This window comes from Heteronotia binoei, chromosome 21, assembly GCF_032191835.1.
Source record: "Heteronotia binoei isolate CCM8104 ecotype False Entrance Well chromosome 21, APGP_CSIRO_Hbin_v1, whole genome shotgun sequence".
Lineage (NCBI taxonomy): Eukaryota > Metazoa > Chordata > Lepidosauria > Squamata > Gekkonidae > Heteronotia > Heteronotia binoei.
Window position 1 is genome coordinate 81145806 of NC_083243.1, and position 22382 is coordinate 81168187.

The 22382-nt window shown below is 41.5% G+C and overlaps 1 protein-coding gene across 1 annotated transcript in view; it reads left to right on the plus strand.

The window, feature by feature from the left end:
• Positions 1 to 22382, plus strand: part of LOC132589603 (cytosolic phospholipase A2 beta-like) — a 122434-nt gene that overhangs the window by 81168 nt on the left and 18884 nt on the right. Inside the window, exons 16-18 of the mRNA XM_060262354.1 lie at positions 15288 to 15425; positions 17531 to 17635; positions 20364 to 20555. Coding sequence (XP_060118337.1) covers positions 15288 to 15425; positions 17531 to 17635; positions 20364 to 20555 — 435 coding nt within the window. The remainder of the gene's footprint in view (positions 1 to 15287; positions 15426 to 17530; positions 17636 to 20363; positions 20556 to 22382) is intronic.

Here is a 22382-nt window from a genome sequence, read left to right on the forward strand (position 1 = left end):
AAATCTAGCACAAGGTAATGGCTTTGTAAGTATATCAGCTACCATAGCTTCTGTACAACACTATTCTATCTTAATCAGCCCCTTCTGGTGTAGATCTTTCACTAGCTCACATTTAATACCAATAGATCTACTTCTGGCTGTTCTACTTTCCCCTTTACATATAGCAATACAAGCTTGATTATCTTCAAACATTACAATAGGTACAGGTTCTTTTATCTTGAAGTCTTTCAGCAGATAAAAAAAACATTCAAGTTCACTGCAGGCACTGGCTGCTGACACACACTCAACTTCTGCTTTAAATTGTGCCACTATAGTCTGTTTTCTGCTAGTCCATTCTACAAGTCCTTTTCCGTAGAAGAACAAGTATCCGCTGGTTGATCTCTAATTGCATGATTCTTCTGCATAGTTGGCATCCATGTATCCAGCTAGTTTGGGATTCTCAGAAGGTTCAATGATTAGTTTTAAGTCCATAGTCCCTTTTAAGTATCTGGCAAGTTTCTTTATTGCATTCCAATCATGGTGATTAGGCGAACTTACTTTTCTGCTCAGTATTCCAACAGCAGCTGTGATATCAGGTCTGGTAGTTTTACTCAGGTACAGGAGTTTTCCTATAGCTTCTCTGTACTCTCCAATGTCTTCGAGTTGTGTCATAAGCCCTGACAAGGAGGAGCTGGAAGGGTTAACAGACCTGGAAGAGTTGCCAGCCAGTTCCTCAGCTGAAAAAACAGCAGCTGGCACATCAATCACTCTCCAGGCACTAGTGTCAGCTGTTGACTATCAATCTCCTCCAAGCTCTCCTCCTCCCATCTCAAGAGTTAGAAGCAGGCTCCGGAAAGAACTTTCAGAGTGAAGACACGAGGCACGCCGATGCTTCAGATCTCTCAGCCCTGAGTTCTAGCAGATTCACTGCCACCCAGGAGCAGGCGGATTGAGACTCCCATATAGCTCCCACCCAGGACCTGGTAACCTTGTGGAAGCAACAAGTCTATTCTCTGGCTTGCATCCACGCTCCTTCCTGATCCTGACCTGCTTGATTTCCTTGGCACCCTGACCTTTTGACTTTTGGACATTGACTTCTGATTCTGGTTTGTGATTCTGCTTTGGTGACTTGGCTCCTGCTTGACTTCCTGGACTTTGACCTTGGACTGGCTTTGGACTCCTGCCTGCCTGCACCCTGAGAACGTGACAGGTTGACCACCATGAGCTCTCAGGTATGCAGGTTCAGGAGGTATCTTAGATTCTTACAGTCTCTCATGCCAAGAGATTCTATAAAGTCCATAATCTTTCATCTTTGGCACAGTTGAAAGGTTCCATCCTCGGGTCTCTCAATTTGTATTCCTAGATAATGTTTAATAGCTCCATGTCTTTTGACTTCAACCTCTTTTTAACAATGTCTTTAATGTCTTCTTTGTTTTTGCAGCTCACAACCAAATCATGAACATAAACCAGAATTTATTGATATTCTCCATCTTTGAGTCTAGTGTACATGCAGGGTTCTGCTTTCCCTTGCTCAGATCCTTGTTGCTGTAGTAGTCCAGTTATTTTGTAATACCAACTTTTCGTGGCCTGTTTCAAACCATACAATCCTTTGGTGAGTTTGAAAACATAGTTCTCTTTGCCAGGGACTTGAAAACCTTCAGGTATTTCCACATAGATTTTCTCTGATAACTCACCGTTAAGAAATGCTGTCTTAATGACTTGGTGCTCTACGAGCATATTTCTAGATGATGCCACACTCAGTAGTGTTTTAAGTGTAGCACTATTGATAACTGGTGCAAAAGTCTCTGAAAAATCAGTTCCAAATTCTTGTGCATAGCCTTTGGCCACTAGCCTTGCTTTGTACAAGTCTATAGTTTCATCATCTTTGTATTTTATTTTGTAGACCCATTTGCATCCAAAAGGCTTTCTTCCTGCAGGTAGCTTTGTAAGAGTCCATACATCTTTTTCATAAATGGATAGTATCTCTGGTTCCATTGCTTGAATCCATTTCTCCTTTTCTTCATTAGGTAGATCACACACGTGTTTCCAGCTCTTGGGTTCCTCTTTAGGTTTCACAGTCTCTATGGATATCACAGTATCCATATTTCTGTGGTGGTTGCCCTTTTGTGCTTCTTTCTGATCGTCTTAAAATGAGTGGAGGTTTTGTTGCTCCCTGTGGTGCGGTCCCCATTTCCCCTTCTGGTTCAGTAGAGTCTTCAGAAGGTAGACCTGCCGGTTCACCGTGGTCACTACAGTTAACCAGGTACACCAATCTTCAGAAGCATTATCAGTAACCTCAGGATCAGATTCAGGTACACAGGGTGCTCTACGCAAATTACTGTCATCCACAAACACAACATTACAAAGTTTAGTCTTATTCAGCTTAGAATCATAGACTCTGTAGCCTTTTCCCACTGAGGGATATCCTACTATGAACCCAATCTCAGTCCTTGCATCAGGCTTCCCTCTATTTTCTCTGGGAACATATGCATAGGCTTTTGCTCCAAAAGTTTTAATATGCTTAAGTCCTGGCTTCTTGCCAAACTTAGCCTGGAATGAAGTAATTCCTGTTACTTTTGAAGGTATTCTATTGTGAATATACATTGCTGTATTTACATCTTCAGCCCACAGGCCTTTAGGTAATCCAGAATGCATGAGCATTGCTTTGATAATTTCCTGTAACACACGATTAAGTCTTTCTGCATTCCCATTCTGCTGTGGAGTGTATGGGACAGTCACTTTGTGTTCAATCCCTTCTGCTTTCAGAAACTTCTTATGTTCAGTATTGCAATATTCACCACCTCCATCTGTCAGCAAGCTTTGAGGTGCACACCCAAATCTGTTTTTAACCATGGCAACATATTCTTTAAATTTATCAAGAGTCTCATCCTTTGATTTGAGCATATAGACAGTGCTATATTTTGTCTTTGCCTCTGTGAATACTGAAAAAAATGTATTTCTCCCAATCAAAGCTTTTATAGGCCCAACAACATCATTGAATATTGTTTCCAAAAACCTTTCATTATGCACACTGCTTTTTCCACTGAAGCAAGGTGCAGTTTCTTTTGCTCTCAGACAAACATCACATCTTTCCTTGGATTTATAACAATGCACAACATCAAGTCCACAATCATTTAGCAACTTCTCAACACTCTGCATGCTTCTGTGTGTTAACTTTACATGCCAAACATAAACATATCTCCTATGGTTATACTTTCTGCCTTCAGTCTGGCAAACAGTCTTTTCCACAACATCAACAGCATCTGACTTTTCACTTAAGTCTATAATATAATGAGCTCCATTTCTTTCATCCAGTTTAAAACTAATTCCAGAATTCTTCTGAATGATTTCACCATCATCTTCTACATCAAGATGTTCAGTATAATTATTTCTTATAAGCACTTGGCTTGAAAGTAAATTCTCAATTGATTCAGGTGCATAAGCTACATTTTTCAGTCTTACTGGCATTAAATCTCCATCAGTGGTAAGAAATTTCATTTTGATCTCACGCACACCACAAACTTGTAAGGGTTTTTGGTTGACACCTATCATTTCAGGTCTCTGACTTTCATCCAGCTCTGAAAACATGCCTTTATATCAACAAATATGCATACAACATCCACTATCAATCAAAAAATTTCCTCTTTCACCAATAAAATTAACATTATTAACATGAATAGTACTTTCTCTGTTCTTTTCTTTGTTCCCAACTGGGCCATGTTGCTTGGAAGATTTTTGGTTTAAAAAATTCTGGCTGCTATTATTTCTATGGCCACGAGATGGTGCCTGTGTTCCCTCATTTGAAACAAGTGCTTTAAAATTGCTATTCCTTTGTTCAGTATCCTTGTCCCCAGATGTGGAGGCTGCTTCCTCCTCGATAGCATTTAACAGGCCTTCCAGACTCAAATCTTTTTGCAGTCTCAAAATCATCTTAATTGGCTTGTAAGTACTGGGTAGAGCTTTCAATATAGTTGAGAGTAAATCTCGTTCTGCAATAGCCTCACCATACTCCTGTAGTCTGGATTGCATGCACATAAATTCCTTCAGACGTTTAGTCACATTCTCCCCTTCTTGCACTTGAAAACCAAATATTTTGTCCTTTAAATCTTGAATAGTGCTTATGGGAGTTTTGTTATATTGATCTTTAAGGCATTCAAGCATTTCTTTTGCAGTTTTAAGAGTGTGCAATTCAGGAATTTCATATGCCTCAATAGATTCTAAAATGAGACTTTTTGCAAAACCATCTAGCCGTTTAAAATTTGATTTTTCTTGCTCATTCTCAGGGGGATTTTCAGACAAAACTCTTTCAGCTCCATAAATCTCAAGTCTTTACGTTAGAAGCGAGAGCCAGAATGAGAAATTATTCTTAGTTAACTTCAGGGTACTAAATCCTATCACTGGTAGGTTATTCACGGTACCAAAACCAAGATTTGCAGTGGCTGTTCCTGAAGATGTGTAAACAAGATCCAGTGGCTCCTCTCTCTGGATTTGACATTTTTCACAGCAATCAGGCAGGGTGGGGTTAAAGATTTTTCCTTCCTCACTGAAGAGAAAAGGCGGCTGAATGTGTGTGCGTAGTTGCAGCAAGGCTCTTCCAAGGTCTCCAACGTAATCCACAGAAAAAGGGTTAAAAAGCTCCAAAAATTCTCTTTCCAGCATATCTGAGGCTTTTAGACAAATGTAGCAGCGTTTCCAGATCGAGACAATCTGAATTCAAAGCTCATTTAAGTCAGAACGCTCTCAGTAATGGCAAGAGAAAAAAAAATGTTGTTTTAAAAAATGAGGTTTGACTGCACAGCATTGCAGCTTTTGCTTTCCAAATGCTCTCAAAGGCGATCCAGATTAAAATCATTTAGAGTTCAAAAAAAACCCCGTCCATGCTACCAATTTTGTTAGGGAATTCTGTTTGAAATTCTATTTCTTTATCTCAAACAGTGCGATGGATCACTGGATCAAATAATCATTGAGAGGCATTTAACATGAAAAAGCAAAAACATTTATTTCTACAGAGAAAGGGTACTGGGAGATAAAACAACAAACACTATAGAACTACATCCTCACACTAGAAGATCATGTGCTTAATGGAGGCTACTTCCTCCTTCTTCTTGACCTCTCTGCCTGAACAAAGGAAGTCACCTGACTGACCAAACAGACAAAACAGGTTTTTCCGCTTCTAGACCTTGATTGACAGCAGTCAGTATCTTCTTCCTAGGTCACGCAGACAATAGGGAATCAGGCACAAAGTTAACCCTATAATGACTGGCACTTTAGAACATTGCAAAGGACATACAGAACAAATATATATTTCCAACATTTGGAACTGGTCTCTCAGGCACCAAGAAAGACTGGTCAATATCCTCACACAACCCATTCTTGTGGGTTGGTAGAGGCGAACATACTGTCTTGAGTTCATGGCAGTTCAATGCTACCTTATGGATCATCTCTCCAAAAGAGTGCTGTTTTACTGTGCCATGTTTTTGCATGTATTTCAGTTGGGACACTTGTAGAGAGCTCCCTGCTCCTCTATAAGACATTTCTGGGTAAAGGTAAATATAGGACACCAAACAACTGTTGGGAAGGTGGTCCTCCATGGTCCTTTCGTTTCAACTGGTTAAAGCTCTTTGACTAAAAAACTTGAGCAGTCAAAAACCCTTCTTTTAAGTAGCATCATCTGGACACAACACTAAACCAATGGAAAAATCTTGCAACAAGAAGGGTAAGGTTAGGGAATCTGTCAGATAAAAGAAGTAAAACCAGCTTGTGATGAGACCAAGATGAAAAATTATCTGGGTACTGTGCTAAAAACCTATTTCTAAGACTAATATAAAGAGGCCACTACAATAAAATATGTATTAAAGTACCAATTTTCCCCTCAGAACAATCACAAAAGTTGGGTAAGAAATCTTTCTTAATCTTCCCTTCATAACTGGAGTGGGCTGTGAATTCGATCAAGATAATAAGAAATCTCTAAAATAATTTGGGATAGTTAGTTAAAAAGCATAGAAAGGCAGCAATTTTGGTGGAGGAATACCAAAAAATAAAGAAGAGTAGACCCTGTGGGTACGAGACCATCTGATCAAGTATTGATATGGGACTAAACAACAGTGGGTTCCAGGCCCTGAGTATTGTCAGGGTTTGGTCCAATAGCAGAGAGTTTTGTGTCAAGAATCTAGGACCAAGAGGATTTATGAGAATCTGCTTTTAATAAAGATAGGTATCTGGAGTTACTATAGAGCACTTTAAGGTACAAATTGAAGGCTAGTTGCCAAGCTTTAGCCTCTAAATATGGTTGATCCAATTCTGCTCATAGGGACATTTTAGCTATGCATTCTGGTGTGTTGTTTAACTTACTAAAAAAGTGAACTAGAGGGAAGGTGTGAGGATTCTTTGGCTGATTGAATCCAGATGGCTGCTGCTCTTTCCCCCGCAAAAACAAAACAAAATAGGGACAATTTTCATATAGAAAACTTGAAGTGCCCTGGGCATATATAAACCTTTGAAGTACGTAAAAAAATTGGGATGCTTTCAGTACAAGGTCCTGCTTTCTTCAGCATGGCTTTTTGATGAGAGGATCAACTATATGCAAAAAACTATTCCCAGATACAGTATATCACAGAAGTGAGTACACCCCCTCACATTTTGTAAATATTTAAGTATATCAACATATGAACATATGAAGCTGCCTTATACTGAATCAGACCCTTGGTCCATCAAAGTCAGTATTGTCTTCTCAGACTGGCAGCGGCTCTCCAGGGTCTCAAGCTGAGGTTTTCACACCTATTTGCCTGGACCCTTTTTTTGGAGATGCCAGGGATTGAACCTGGGACCTTCTGCTTCCCAAGCAGATGCTCTACCACTGAGCCACCGTCCCTCCCCTCAGTGACAACACTGAGGGAATGACACTTGGCTGTAATGTAAAGTAGTGAGTCTACAGCTTGTATAACAATGTAAATGTGTTGTCCCCTCAAAATTACACAACAAACAACCATTAATGTCTAAACTGATGGCAACAAAAGTGAGTACACCCCTAAGTGATAATGTCCAAATGGTGCCCAAAGTGTCAATATTTTGTATGACCACCATTATTTTCCAGCACTGCCTTAACCCTCTTGGGCATAGAGTTCACCAGAGCTTCACAGGTTGCCACTGGAATCCTCTTCCACTCCTCCATGATGATGTCATGTAGCTGGTGGATGTTAGAGACCTTGCACACCTCCACCTTCCATTTCAGGATGCCCCACAGATGCTCAGCAGGGTTTAGGTCTAGAGACATGCTTGGCCAGTCCATCACCTTTACCCTCAGCTTCTTTAGCAAGGCAGTGGTCATTTTGGAGGTGTGTTTGGGGTCGTTATCATGTTGGAATACTGCCCTGTGGCCCAGTCTCCGAAGGGAGGGGATCATGCTCTGCTTCAGTATGTCACAGTACATGTTGGCATTCATGGTTCCCTCAATGAACTGTAGCTCCCCAGTGCCGGCAGCACTCATGCAGTCACAAACCATGACATTCCCACTACCATGCTTGACTGTAGGCAAGACACACTTGTCTTTGTACTCCTCACCTGGTTGCGGTCACACATGCTTGACACCATCTGAACCAAATAAGTTTATCTTGGTTTCATTAGACTACAGGACATGGTTCAGAAATCCATGTCCTTAGTCTGCAGCAAACTGTTTGCGGGCTTTCTTGTGCATCATCTTTAGAAGAGGCTTCCTTCTGGGATGACAGCCCTACAGACCAATTTGATGCAGCGTGCGGCGCATGGTCTGAGCACTGACAGGCTGACCCCCCCACCCCTTCAATCTCTGTAGCAATGTCATGGACTGGGGCTGCATGGGTGCTTCTGGCACTGGGGAGCTACAGACAAGGAGGGTGACCATTTTTGTCAAGGGAACCAGATAAATTGTTTAAATATAAATTAAATAACATTGGAGCTAACAAGCATTTCTGCCAGACTCCCTTGTCAATTGAAGGGCTTTTAGACAGACCTCCTTATACACTGCAACAGACCTGAGCACTCTAGCTGATATGAAGATTTTCTATGAATCATAATAGTTAACTATCCATGGATTTCCTTAAATTGGACTTCCTTAAATTGTTCCAAGTCTTGATCTAGAGATGCTGTCAAATTCTCCCTACATAAAAAACTTCTTCCAAAAGTGAAGTATATGTTTCAGCTAAATGGAAATGAATTAGACAGTGGTCTAAAGTAGAACAACCTATTCCGAAGCCAATTTGCTCCCAGCCTAGGATGGTCTTGGATTCCATCCATTCCAATAGATAAAAGGAGTATAATTTGCCTAAGCAGGATAATAAAGAATCACAGAGGGATACTTTTAATATAGGGACTATGAGGCCTCATTTTGGGCAGGAGCTCACAGGAGTGGAGCTCTGAAACCTCAAAATTTTATTGTGCTTTTTCTTTCCTAACCGCACCCCCCCCCCGCCCAATACTTGCTTCTGGGCTCCACTGTTCAAATCCCCTGTGAGAATTTTGCTGAACTCTGAGATTTGACAAACTTTCTAATATTTCCCCCTCACAAAAAATGGGAAAATAACCAAACATATAAAGCAGACAGATGGAAATCTTCATCATGCCACTGTGGCCACCTAGGAGAAAGTAATTTAAAAAGTATGATGGGAGTAAGGTTGTATTATAACAATTATAGTTCAAGAAGCATTTTAAGGTAGATGCTGAACTGATAATTTAGTACATCTTCCAGTAATGTCAGGGGCTGGGTGGCATATGCAAATGTTATGCAAATAAGTTGTGCTAATGAGCTCTGGCACCTCTTTTTCTACCAAATGACCCTGGGGGACTATGATAGTCTGCTTCCAAGTAAATGGAATGTTACTAGAGGCATTTGGCATATTAAAGACTGGGGCTAAAACTTCAGCCTACCAAGTAGGATTAACTTTAAATATCTCATTAGGAATAAAATCTGCTTTCTCTGTATGCAGATGAGAGATAAGGTGTTCGACTACTTTATGAGTGACTGGGGGCCAAACAGAAAGATAGTCAGGAAAAGTGGTTAAGATTAAATCAGATTTGTTGGGTGGGAGGGATGGAGGGAAGAATCTCATGGGCTGTCTCCTCCCCCCTTTCAGAAGTGCTTTCATCTCACCCCCGCCCAAAAAAACCCAGCCTCTGCTCTGCATGAAAAAGCCCTTTGCCAGCAGTTTGACAATTGCAGCTCATTCCTGCACCTCATCAAAGTAAATTAGGTGAGAAAAAATCCAGGCTGACCATTTGCTGCTACCGAAACAGAGAATAAAAAGAAGAGTCGCTTTCTCTATTCCACCTTTGGGATTCTTCCATAAACAAGACCCGGTCGCTCTCTCCAAGATCGCCACCCCCTGTCCCTCCACCCTTCCAGACTTAGAGCCAACAAGTCCGAAGGGAAGATCATGGACATGCTGGTAGGAGAGTCTCAAAGAAGTCAGTGATTGACTTGCATTGGAGTAAGTTTTTAGGGGAAAAGGTAAAAGTCGGATCTACACGGATCCTCATGAATTTATATGATTTTTACATTGAAATGAAATCAAACCACTATTATTCTGTAGATCCTGTCTTAGACTATAGGCAGGACCACAAAAATGCTTTCATGGATTCGTGGCGCCTCATCAGTGCAAAAACAGGGTTCCAAAGCACGGATCCTCATGAATTCATATGATTTTTACGGTGAAATGAAATCAAACAACCATCATGCTGCAGATCCTGTCTTAGACTATAGGCAGCACCAGAAAAATCATGCCTCCATGAATCTGTGGTGCCACAACAGTGGAAAAACATGTTTCCAAACCACAGATCCCCATGGATCCTCATGATTTTTGCTTTGGCCACCCCACGCTCACCATCCAATCACATATCATGTCCATGGGCAGAGTTTGCACCACAGAAATCATGGCTCCATGGCTTCGTGGCAGCACCATGGACCAAAAACTTAATTTTGAATCACAGATCCTCATGGATCCTCATGATCTTTGCTTTTGATCCCCCCAAGCTCACTATCCAATCACATATCCTGTCCAAGGGCAGAGTTTGCACCACAGAAATCGTGGATTCAAGGCTTCGTAGCAGCACCATGGACCAAAAACTTGATTTTGAGCCACAAATCCTCATGGATCCTCATGATTTTTGTTTTGGCCCACACCAAGTTAACCATCCAATCACATATTGTGTCCATCGGCAGAGGTTGTACCACAAAAATGATATATCCACGGCTTCATGGCAGCACCATGGACCAAAAACTTGGATTTGAACCACGAATCCTCATGGATCCTGATGATTTTTGCTTTGGATCCCCCCAGACTCACTATCCAATCACATATCATGTCCATGGGCAGAGTTTGCAACCCAGAAACCGTGGAGCCATGATTTCTGAGGTGCAAACAATGCCCATGGACATGATATAAGAACTGATGGTGAGCTTGGGGGGATCCAAGCAAAAATCATGAGGATCCATGAGGATCCGTGGTTTGGAAATATGTTTTTCCACTGTTGTGGTACCATAGATTCGTGGAGGCATGATTTTTCTGGTGCTGCCTATAGTTTAAGACAGGATCTACAGCATGATGGTGGATTAATTTCATTTCAGCATGAAAATCATATGAATTCATGAGGATCTGTGCTTTGAAACCCTGTTTTTGCACTGGTGAGGCACCATGAATCCGTGGAGGCATGATTTTTGTGGTCCTGCCTAAGACAGGATCTACAGAACATAAGAGAAACCATGTTGGATCAGGCCAATGGCCCATCCAGTCCAACACTGTGTGTCACACAGTGGCCAAAAAAAAAGGAGGTTCACAAGTGGGGCTAGAAGCCCTTCCACTTTGCCCTCCCAAGCACCAAGAATACAGAGCATCACTGCCCCAGACAGTTCCAATAATATGCTGTGGCTAATAGCCACTGATGGACCTCTGCTCCATATGTTGATCCAATCCCCTCTTGAAGCTGGCTATGCTTGTAGCCACCACCACATCCTGTGGCAGTGAATTCAACATGTTAATCACCCTTTGGGTGAAGAAGTACTTCCTTTTATCCATTCTAACCCGACTGCACAGCAATTTCATTGAATGCCCACGAGTTCTTATATTATGAGAAAGGGAGAAAAGTACTTCTTTCTCTACTTTCTCCATCCCATGCATAATCTTGTAAACCTCTATCATGTCACCCCGCAGTCGATTTTTCTCCAAGCTAAAGAGCCCCGAGAGTTTTAACCTTTCTTCATAGGGAAAGTGTTCCAAACCTTTAATCATTCTAGTTGCCCTTTTCTGGATTTTTTCCAATGCTATAATATCCTTTTTTGAGGTGCGATGACCAGAATTGTACACAGTATTCCAAATGAGACTGCACCATCGATTTATACAGGGGCATTATGATACTGGCTGATTTGTTTTCAATTCTCTTCCTAATAATTCCCAGCATAATAATAGTGGTTTGATTTCATTTCAATGTAAAAATCATATGAATTCATGAAGATCTGTGTAGATCCGACTTTTACCCGGACCCAGTTTTTAGAGTATCCAGTTGCAAACACTTTGCATTTTCACTTACTCATCCCTTGCAATCCTTAGCTCTTCCCCCTTTCTCCCTCTTTGCCAAAATGCAAGCTGTAACCTCCTCGGTTGGGGCAGAGACTTGCCTTATGTTAGTCTGTACAGCACCCTATACAGGAACACAATTTTTTCAAGGTGAGAAGCTCTCTAAATTTTATACTGACTTGTAAGAAAGTCCCACTGAATTTAATGCGACTAGAGGAGAGGGGACCTAAAATTGCAGCTGAGAGTCCTGAACCTTTACTCAGAAGTAAGTTCCACATAGCTCAGCAGTTAGTATCAAGTATGTATGTTTGGGACTGTGTCCTTCTTTGCTGCAGATCCCAAACAGTTTATGCACTTAAAGAAGTGCAAAGAGCCGTCAGATCCCTCGAAAGAAATACATGCCATATTGAGAAGGGAAAACCAACCTGGGTTTTTCTCTTACTGTTCAGGTGAAGATCCTGTGAATTTAGGGGGAGATATTTATGAGTTTCCTGCATTGTGCAGGAAGTTGGACTAGATGACCCTGGAGATTCCTTCCAACTCTAGGATTCTATGATTCTAGGTTCCTATCCTTTCGCCACTGTTGCACAACTCTAGCGAAGGGGATTTAAATTTTAAACCCTTTCTCTGGTGTGGCGCTGCAGAGGGGCGCACAAAGTTAGTTTTGGCTAGAGCTCAAAACGCTCTAGGACCAGCCCTGCTGAGGCTTCCCCTCCCCATACAAACACCCAATGGGGTGTTTAAATGGAGTGTGTGTGTCAGATTGCCCATAGGTCCCTTCATTTTTTGAGTGGGGGCACCATTTTTTGGTTTTGCCCCCCCTCAAAAATATGTAGATCCGGCCCTGTGGACCTAGTGTCTTCCATGGCAGCACTGGGACTGTCCCAATATATAACAACACCCACGTAGTGGGCCGGGCACACGTTGGACCTGATTTTTGCGGCAGGAGTTGTAGTGGATCAGATTTCTGCTGAGGCAGTGCTATGGTCTGACCATTATGCCCTGAAGGCCCATGTGGATACTCCTCCCCACCCTGTTTAGGCGGTGAGCAAGTTTTGGCTAGCCCGCAAAGCCAGATGGACCCTTTGTGGCTTCAAATGGCTTTATGGGATTCCTGGCCCTCTGGTGACTTGTTGGATGAGCTTGTGGAGATCTGGAATAGTCAGCTCTCTACAGCCATCGACGAGATTGCTCGCCGATGTCCTCTTCATCCTTGTTCATGATCCGCTCCATGGTATACCCCGGAGCTGCGATCAATGAAACGGCGAATAATAAAATAATAAATAATAACTTTTTTATTTATACCCCGCCCTCCCTGCTGAGGCAGGCTCAGGGCGGCTGAATAAGACAACTAGAATAAGAAAACTAGAGAGACAACTAGAATAAGACAACTAGAGAGACAATGGCGATGTGCTCGTGACGAAGCTACAAAAACATCTTATAGATCATTTATGCGGAACTATGAGATGGCAGTCTGGGCCACAAAGAAGACTTACTTTGTGTCCTGGATTGCGTCTGCGACCTCATGCCCAGCACAATTATTTAGTATAATTCGGTCACTAAGAACCTTACCGCAACATAAACCAAATGTCAGGGAATCGCAAATCAGCTGTGAGGCTTTTGCGAGTTTTTTCACAGATAAGGTCTCGTCGCTTCGACACGACCTTCCCGCCATAATTAATACAGTGAAAGAACTTGAGGCTCTGAGCATGTCTTCTGGTCCATTTCTAGATTCCTTCATTCCACTCAACCTGGAGGAAGTCAACAGGATCCTTTTTGCTGTACACCCTACGACCTGTGGGTTGGACCCATGCCTGTCCTGGCTTATAAAAGCTAGCCAGGCGTCGCTACGTGAGCCACTACAGGCTATTGTCAACAGATCCCTCATAGAAGGGATCTTTCCCACACCTCTTAAAGAGGCTGTGATCCATCCCCTCTTGAAAAAAACATCTGCAGACCCGGCTGTATTGACAAATTATCAGCCGGTATCAAACCTTCCCTTCTTGAGTAAGGTTATAGAGTGGGCAGTAGTAACAGCTACAGGGATTTCTGGATGACATTTCTGCACTGGATCCATTCCAGTCCGGCTTTCGACCAGGTCACAGGACGGAGATGGTTCTGGTCGGCCTCATAGATGACCTCTTGCGACATATGGATCGGGGCAGCTCAGTGGTGCTGTTATTTATTTATTTTTATTTTATTTTATCAGATTTATATCCCACCCTCTCCTAACAGGCTCAGGGCAGCTGACAACAGTTAAAAACCACATAGAATACTAAAAACAATATACAATAAAATCAATTTTACACATTTTTTTACACATTAAAGGGGCCAACTGCCACAGATATTATTAGATCTGTCAGCCACATTTAATACGACCATCAGCTACTGACTGGTCGCCTTGCCGACGTGGGGTTTCAGGGGTTCGCCTTACAGTAGTTGGCCTCCTTTCTTCAAGGTCAGGGACAAAGGGTGGTGATAAGGGAGGGATCATCCCAAAGGCATGGGGTCTACCTATCTACGGGATCACCTTTCTCCGCATGTTCCCCAGAGAGCACTGTGTTCAGGGACACAAAATCTACTGTCTATCCCTGGACCAAAGGAGGCTAGGCTATGCTCTACATGGGCTAGGGCTTTCTTGGTGGCAGCACCAGAAATGTGAAATGTTCTCCCAGAGGCCATAAGGACCCTGCGGGATCTCTCTACTTTCCGCAGGGGTTGCAAAACTGAACTGTTCCAACAGGCCTTTAATATTTAACCGGGAGAGGACTGCCACCCCACATCATTATAGAGCTACGATACTGTGATCATCATCAGAAAAGAACTCGCTTATATTGAAGTGGTATAGTACCACATAATGGTTTTAAATTGTAACTGTATTTTTATTGGTTTTTAAATTATAAATATAAATGTTGTTAGCCGCCCTGAGTCCGCTCACGGAAAAGGCGAGATAGAAATTTAAGGTAAATAAATAAAATCTTCATTCTTTAGTTAACAATTGACTGGACAAGTTCATGGAGAATGATGAAACAAAGATTCATTGGGACTTCTGGTTACAGACAGAAAACACCTAGAGCATTTCACAATTGTAGAAAAAAATTAGAAATAGGTTTTGAATAACTTCAGTCTCAGGAGACAGCAAAATAGAAAAGAAAGATAAGGAGAAAATCAGGAAATACCAAGACCCATGGATAGAGTTAGAGCACCTCTGGGAGAAGAAGGTGACTATTCTGCCAGTTGTCACTGGAGCTCTTGGAGCAGTGTCTAGAAGTCTCATGGAAACCTGGACATTCTGAGCATTGAGCATTGTTGCTTGAAACAGCAAGAATCCTGTGAAGATACATCTGCAGTTTCTGAGAACTTGGCTAGATCTTAAATTGTAGAACACCATTTCTCAGTTATAAATCAGACTGTGACAATTTATAACAACAAAACAATCTGTACACCCTATTCCAGGCAGTGCATGACATGCCCATTTCCAGAATCTCATTAATAAATATTTTATTTACAGAAGTTGTTTTTATAGAGTATTTGCTGTTCTCTTGTTTATCCCTTTGTTCTAAAAATACAAATGTATCAAGTTTTAATGTAGACAGCAAATATTTCTTATTAATATTACTATTAATATTTAATTGGATCCCAAAATTCTTTGTATTCTGATTACTTCTTTCACTAGGAACATCCATTGGGAATGTCTTTTTGTTTTAGGTTCATGACATGGACTTAGTAGAGAATTAAATCTTCTGTATATCATTTTGTTTGCAGAATGGATAGAGTTCAATCCTTATGAAGTGGGGTTTCAGAAATATGGTGCCTACATTCGTGCAGAAGATTTTGATAGTCAGTTCTACATGGGAAAGCTGGTAAAGAGGTTCCCAGAGTCCCCGATTTGTTATCTAGAAGGTAAGCTATCAGCCATTATAAAGTGCAAAATGTAGCCCACATCATCCTCAATGGTACTGAAAAGCTCATTCCTGTTTCTGGTGAACCTGAACTGCCAGACCTGTTTGTTTTTCTCCAAAACGAACAACATCCACTTCATTAAATTAATAGCTATTTATACTGGTGTGTTAACATATATAGTGTTTAGAAGATTATCAGTGCAACCCTATGCAGTGAAACTCCAGTCTAAGTCCAGTGATTTTTAAGTCTGAGTAGGACTACACTGTATGAGCATGTGTGAGTAGTAGACTCAAGGTACACAGACTTTGCAATCTTACCACCTTCAGTGAGGACAGTTGTTTTTAATTATGGTTCTTTTAAAAATATTTTCATTGAAGTCCACAATGCAAAATTTCTTCTTTTGGTTGGTTACAAGTTTGCCATTATGATTATCACATGAATAATAAAAGTTTTGAATGGGCAAAAATAAATTACAAATGTAGCATTTGGAAAAGATAAATAAATAAAGGGTGCAATTCTAAGCAGGTCTACTTAGAAGTAGACTAAATTTTATTCAATGTGCCTTACTCTCAGGAAATTGTTTGTAGAATTGTAACCAGAAAGTAGGATGCGGGATATGAGTCTGAGGAGTTATTTTTGATGATCCTTGACAAAAACACTTCAAAATGGAAATTTTTGAATGCTGAAGGGGAGTCTGTGGTAGTAGTTGTCACCCAGGTTGCTTAAACTATAGAGCAGGTTGTTTAAACTATACAGGACAGAAATGTATACATGCTTTGATTTTAGTTTCTGCTGTCATAGCAACCCAACTTCATTGAGTTGAGAGTGCAAAGACTATGGCAATATTACCCTAATGGACCCTTTCTTATAATCAGATGTGATGACAAAGATCTCCCTATTATAAGCATCTAAAATATGAAACAGATTGTTGTTGTTTTAAAGCCAGGGCGATGTAGTTGTTAAGAGTGCCAGACTAGTATCTGGGAGATGCAGGCTTGAATTCCCACTTGTGCCATGGAAGCTTACTGGGTGAGCTTGGGTCAGTCATGTACACTAAGCCTAACCTACTTCATAGGGTTGTTGTGAGGATAAAATGGAGGTGAGGAGAAAGATGTGAGTCAGTTTGTGCCCCCAGTGGGAGAAAGGCAGGGAACAAATGAACTAACTAACTGAATAAATCTGGACACAATAACTGGAGGAACCAGGCAGCCATGTTACTAGTAATTTTATGCACGACCTGAAGGAAAACATTCTCAGAAATGATGTATCTAGTTGTTTCTTCTCTAGTTCAACTCCTTCAGTGCCTTTATTTATTTATTTATTTAAGCTTATATCCCGCCCTCTCTGCAAGCGGACTCAGGGCGGCTCACAACATCACATTACTTCCATTAAAAACCAATAAAACATATTAATACAGTACAGTGTAGTGGTTCTGAAAGTTCGATGGTGACCATCGGTACTCTGCATGGTGCTCTATATGATGTCCAGCGGCAGCTCTCTCTTGATTAAATGTCGAAAGCCTGTCGGAACAATTCGGTTTTACAGGCCCTGCGGAATGTAGACAAATCTTGCATGGCCCTTATGGCCTCTGGGAGAGCGTTTATATTTAGAAGTACTTCAGTGTGGATTCAGGCAGTTATGTTTTCATTTTGTGATGGTTTGTAGTTTCTCCTGATGTGGAATCCATATGAAACTTGCTTGTAAGAAGGGGCTTTGTGCATGATGATTTCAATTGCCCTTCTTTTATCCATCAAGATTTTTCAGTTTGTCAAATCATGTTTGAAATTTAGACTATCATATACTAAACAGGCTAGTTTCATGTGAATTGCTTCACATGGTGCCTGCATAAGTGTCTTATGAAGGAGATAAAGCAGTCATCTAAATCCAATCATGTATTTGATTGTAGTACAATTTGGTCTCTTTTGGGGGAATCATGATAACTTGACTAATTGTTAAGACTATTACTGTCTGAACCATAATTCTAAAGTGATCTCTTGATGTTTCAGTGCTGTTTCAGTGAGATCATGCTTATTGATTGTCGTGAGATATGTTAATTAGTGAATGTGAACTGATACAGTCATCTTCCTATGTGGTTGACTTTATAGGTATCTGGACTAATATTTTCTCACGGAATTTACTGGATGGTTTGTATTGGTCCTCATCTCCAGAAGAATTTTGGGATCGATGGGTCAGAGACATGGCTGAAAAAGGCAAGAGCTTCATTAGTGACTACTTTATTCTTTATTGGTCATACAAGTGTTGTTTATTTTAAAAGGCAGATAAAAGAGATAAAATGCTGGTTTACCTAAATCGTCATGCTATTGTGGAGAAATATGGAATCCCACTATAATTTATGTAGCTTTCATTGTAATAATAAAGTAGGCCATTGGAAGGAGAGTAAGGGTGCAAAGTATGGCTAGTATGGGATCAGGATCATAGGACATGAAAAGAGTGGGTTTCTAACTCTCCCAACTCATTTTCTTGATGTGAAACGACCCTAAAGGTAAAGGTAGTCCCCTGTAAAAGCACTAGTCATATGTCCCTAGAGGGTTGTTATTAGCCTCACTGGGGACACTTGCATTTTTCCATCATTACATGTGAAGTCCTCCCCCTTAGGGAAGATAGCAATCCCTGGAGCCATTTCAGGTCAGGAGCCTGGTAAGGGAAAGGCTTAGCACTGTCTCCTGATATGCCACAATCCTAATCTATATTAGTTCTCTGTGAAGCTGGGAACTGACTGAAAGTTCTTGTGAGAGCTCCAGAAACAATTCAAATACTTTCTAAGATGTAATTAGGCTAGAGTTGCCAATAGGGATGGGTGCGAACCACGGAAAATGGTGGTTCATTTCTTTTCATAATTCATTTGATTTCTGACCTGGTTCATGTTTCATTGGTTTGTTTGGTTCTCTCGGCTTGGCTTCGTGAACGCAGGAGGTATAAAACTCACCAGGAGTCTTCAGCAGGCTCCCCACACCTGCCCTCCAAGTCTGGATTTCGAATGCTTGAATTATAGCCCCTCAAAGCAGGTTCAGCTTTCACAACAACGTTTTGTGCTGCAGAATGGGAACCCTGTGATTGGCTCCTGGAGCTGCCAATCGAGCTGCTTTAGGTGTTTCTAGGCCTTCCAGAGGTCCACCAGCACTGCCTAGGAATTGATTGAATCAGTGCCAGGCTGTCTGGGAAAATGAACCAAACAATGCACCAAGGTCCAGACCACTTTGGAACGAACCAAGAACTGGCCGATTCACACACAAATCATGATTTGTGGTTCAATATGTGTTCATGCCTAGTTACCTGGTGATCACCTGGAATTACAACTTATCTCCAGACTACAGAGATCATTTCCCCTAGAAGAAATAGCCAAGAAATAGAAGAATAGGCCGAGGAACTGCCTACCTTAGGGACCGCCTCTCCCCATATGTTCCCCAGAGAGCACTGAGATCTAGTTCTCAAAACCTTTTAAAAATCCCTGGGCCAAGAGAGGCTAGACTGAAAACAACGAGGGAGCAAGCCTTTTCAGCAATGGCCCCCCAATGGTGGAATCAACTCCCAGAGGTGGTGCGAGCCCTGCGGGACTTGAATCAGTTCCGCAGGGCTTGCAAAACCATCCTCTTTCAGCTTGCTTTTAAGATAGAACCCGGCTAAATTGACTTGTAGCCACCTAGCCATCTTATACATGACTGTGAAACTGTAGCACCTTAACTATTAACTTTTAACTTATAACCTGTTTTATCTATTTTAATCTATAACGGTAACTTAATTGTATTTTAATCTGCCTTTGTCTTGATTGTATTTTATCGAAATCATGGTTGCCCCATGTCTGTGAACCCCCTGAGCCTGCCTTTGGCGGGGGAGGGCGGGATACAAAAATAAATTTACTTACTTACTTACAAAGGGTGATTTCTATGCACATCCCTGCTGAGCTTTCTTGCCTCCCCAAATTCTACCCTCCCATTGTTCCAATCCCAAATCTGTTGGAATTTCATAACTGAGAACTGGCAATATGTAGGCCAGGTCTCCATTCTCTAGTTTGTGTTTAGAAATTGATAACAAGTATCTGGTTTGATGTGTTGTATGATTTGTGTACATTCCTGTTGTTCAGACAAACAGTTCTGTCAGATTCAGTGTCATGCTTGTGTGTGAAATGTATTGTGAGAAGTGTAGCCAAGCACTTTTACAAACATAGGAAAACCACTTAACAGGATCTAGCTGGAATGGTCCATATTTATGGTCCCACATTTTATGTAAAGTATATTAGAATTTTCCATTGAAGTCCTGTTGTAGAGCCCTCAGATACTAAACTTATCCCAGAAAGATGGTGGAATCCTGGACATTTTGTTTCTAGAAGCTGGAGATACTTTCTTAAGAGCTATATGATAGGAAATGGAGACTCCTTACTAGGAACTGGAATAGCAGAATCTTTTCTTTTCAAAATTACAGTTGTGAATTTTAATTCATGTAATCAATTAGGCATGACAAAAATGTGATCAATATACTTGAAAGCTAGGTGTGGTTTTTGGGCGGGCAGATTTGTTGAATCTGGTGTCTAAAAATTTGAGATGGATCCCTAAAATTCTTCCTAGTCTCTTCTTGCTCCTGCTGTGTATGCTTGTGGAACACTGCAGTCTGGATTGCACATGTTGAACACTGGAGGATACATGGATGGTCCTGGTTTGCAGTGGAGGGGATGTGGGTTAAATTAGTACTTTTTTGATGTCTTCTAGCTCCACAATTCAGGGACAGATTTTTTAAAAAGGAGCTTTTGCTTGTATTTTTGTGTTTCTAGGAAGCATCTCAGTTCTGTAGGAAAAAGGAGGAATTCCTAACCAACCGACCATAGAATGTTATATTCTGGAAAAGGAATTTTCTGGTTACATTTTTGGGAAGGAAGGAGAATTTTTCAGATTTACAATATTTTATTTTTTGTTTTTGTTTCAGATGCAGAAAATAGCATAGAAGATGGATACACAACTGTCTATAAGCCTCCCTGCTCTAGCTCTGGGAAACTCTGTGAAATCTTTAATGATATTTTAACTGATCGTCCTTTAAAAGGGGCCAGTCACAACTTCCTGGAAGGTCTTGAATTTAATAATGACTACTTGTACCAGAACAAATTTATTGAATGGAAAGGTAACTAGTAACTACTGCTTCTTGAACATTTTAGGCTTTCAAAACTGAGTACAGAGAGACGCCAGACCTCCTGGTGGGGGTGAGGGTCTCCCACTGCTAGGTCTCACCTATCTGCTGCCAGCTAGCTGGTAGGTGAGGGGGAATTACCCCCCAAATGGGGAGGAACATCGGAAATTAGAGTGACATGACTTCATGACCCAGAAATGATGTAGGCATATCAGGGACATCAGACCAATACTCTGGTTTTTGAGCAAAAACTCTATGGTAGAAACTAATTCTACCAGAGAGTTTTTGTCCAAAAACCAGAGCATTGCCCCCCAACATCCCCAGCATGCCTACATCACTTCTGGGTCACATAAGCACATCACTGAAATGCTTGGTATCCCTCCCTGCTTCCGGTAAGCTCATCCCGACATGCCTACATCACTTCTGGTTCATGTAGGCATGTCACTGAAATGCTGGGTGTTCCTCCTTGCTCCTGGTAAGCGCATCCCCCAGCCCTGCCAGCAGCTTGGAGGGATGTGGCAACTCTAAAACTGAGTCAGCTGAAAGGCTCTCCTCCCATTTCCAGACTATGAAAGTCCAAGGAGGCCAGTATAGCAGCACAGATTTTTCTATGAAAGAATTGTAGTGTTGTATGGATTCTGGAGAAGTGTCCCAGGAAATAAAAGAATGCAAGTGCGAAAGGTGATCATCATGCTGGTTTCAGTAAAATACTTAATCCTAGGAAAGGTGAAAAAGCTTTATTTTCTAGATGAAAAATCCAAGAAAGAACCCTCATAGTAGGAAAAGTAGATTGAACTTCATTGCCCCCAAAAGTTTTTTTTAGATTGGGCTTTTTAATACCTCTTTGGGAAAAAACAATCTAACTTGTTTTTCACTTGCCAGTTGCCCCTTTCTGTGAGTTACATAACTTCTGTTTCTTATTTTTTGCTCCAGGCAATAAAAAATCCATTATTTACTTCCTATTAATTAATGGATTTGAATTCTAAACTATATCTTTGGATTAAGCTGCCCTGAGACTTTCACAATAGGCAACATAATAAAGTGTGTCAACACATAACCTCCTTACTTTCTTAAACCATAATCTGATAGATTTTGCTAGTATTATAATACCAGCTATTATTTATGCAGTGTATTTCAAATGTTAAGAATTCTGTTTACCTTTGGGCCAGTTCATACAACATGTTTCTATCAGGCATGTGATGGAGTTCTGTCCCCCGCACATGCACACAGGGCCAGCCAGCCCGCCAACTAGATGGACCTAGACAATTGCCTGGGATGCCAGAGGATGGAAGCACCACAAGCATCAGTAGCAGCTCTGAGCACCATCCCAGCACCATGACACACACTGCCCTGCTTACCTTCCCCTGCCTTGCCCCCACAAAGTTGAAAGGGAGGACAAACAGGCACCCACCAGATTTGCTGTGCCCAGCCCCACTCTCCCCTCCTTCACAGTGGTTCAGAGCTCAGAATGCAGCTGCTAGCCCTGCCTGCCTCCCTAGCCCCACACGTGAGGGAGGCAGAAAGGAGAGCACCAGCTCTAGGGTGCCAGAAACTCTCAAGCTGGCCCTGGATGCATATGGACCTGATTCTGATTGTGAGCATACTATGTGTGGAGAAGGAGCTCCAGCTGCCTCTATGCTGTTTCATAGACCCAGAGAGCTGTTAGTTCCCCCATTTCAAAAATTATGTCATTACCATTGCTGCACATTTCAGAACAGTTTTGTTTCAAGATCCAAAACCAGTGTGGTGGGTGGAGGAAGGCAGAAACCTCTTATTCATATCACATATGGCAGTCATAATCAGGTATGCTGAGGAGGCACA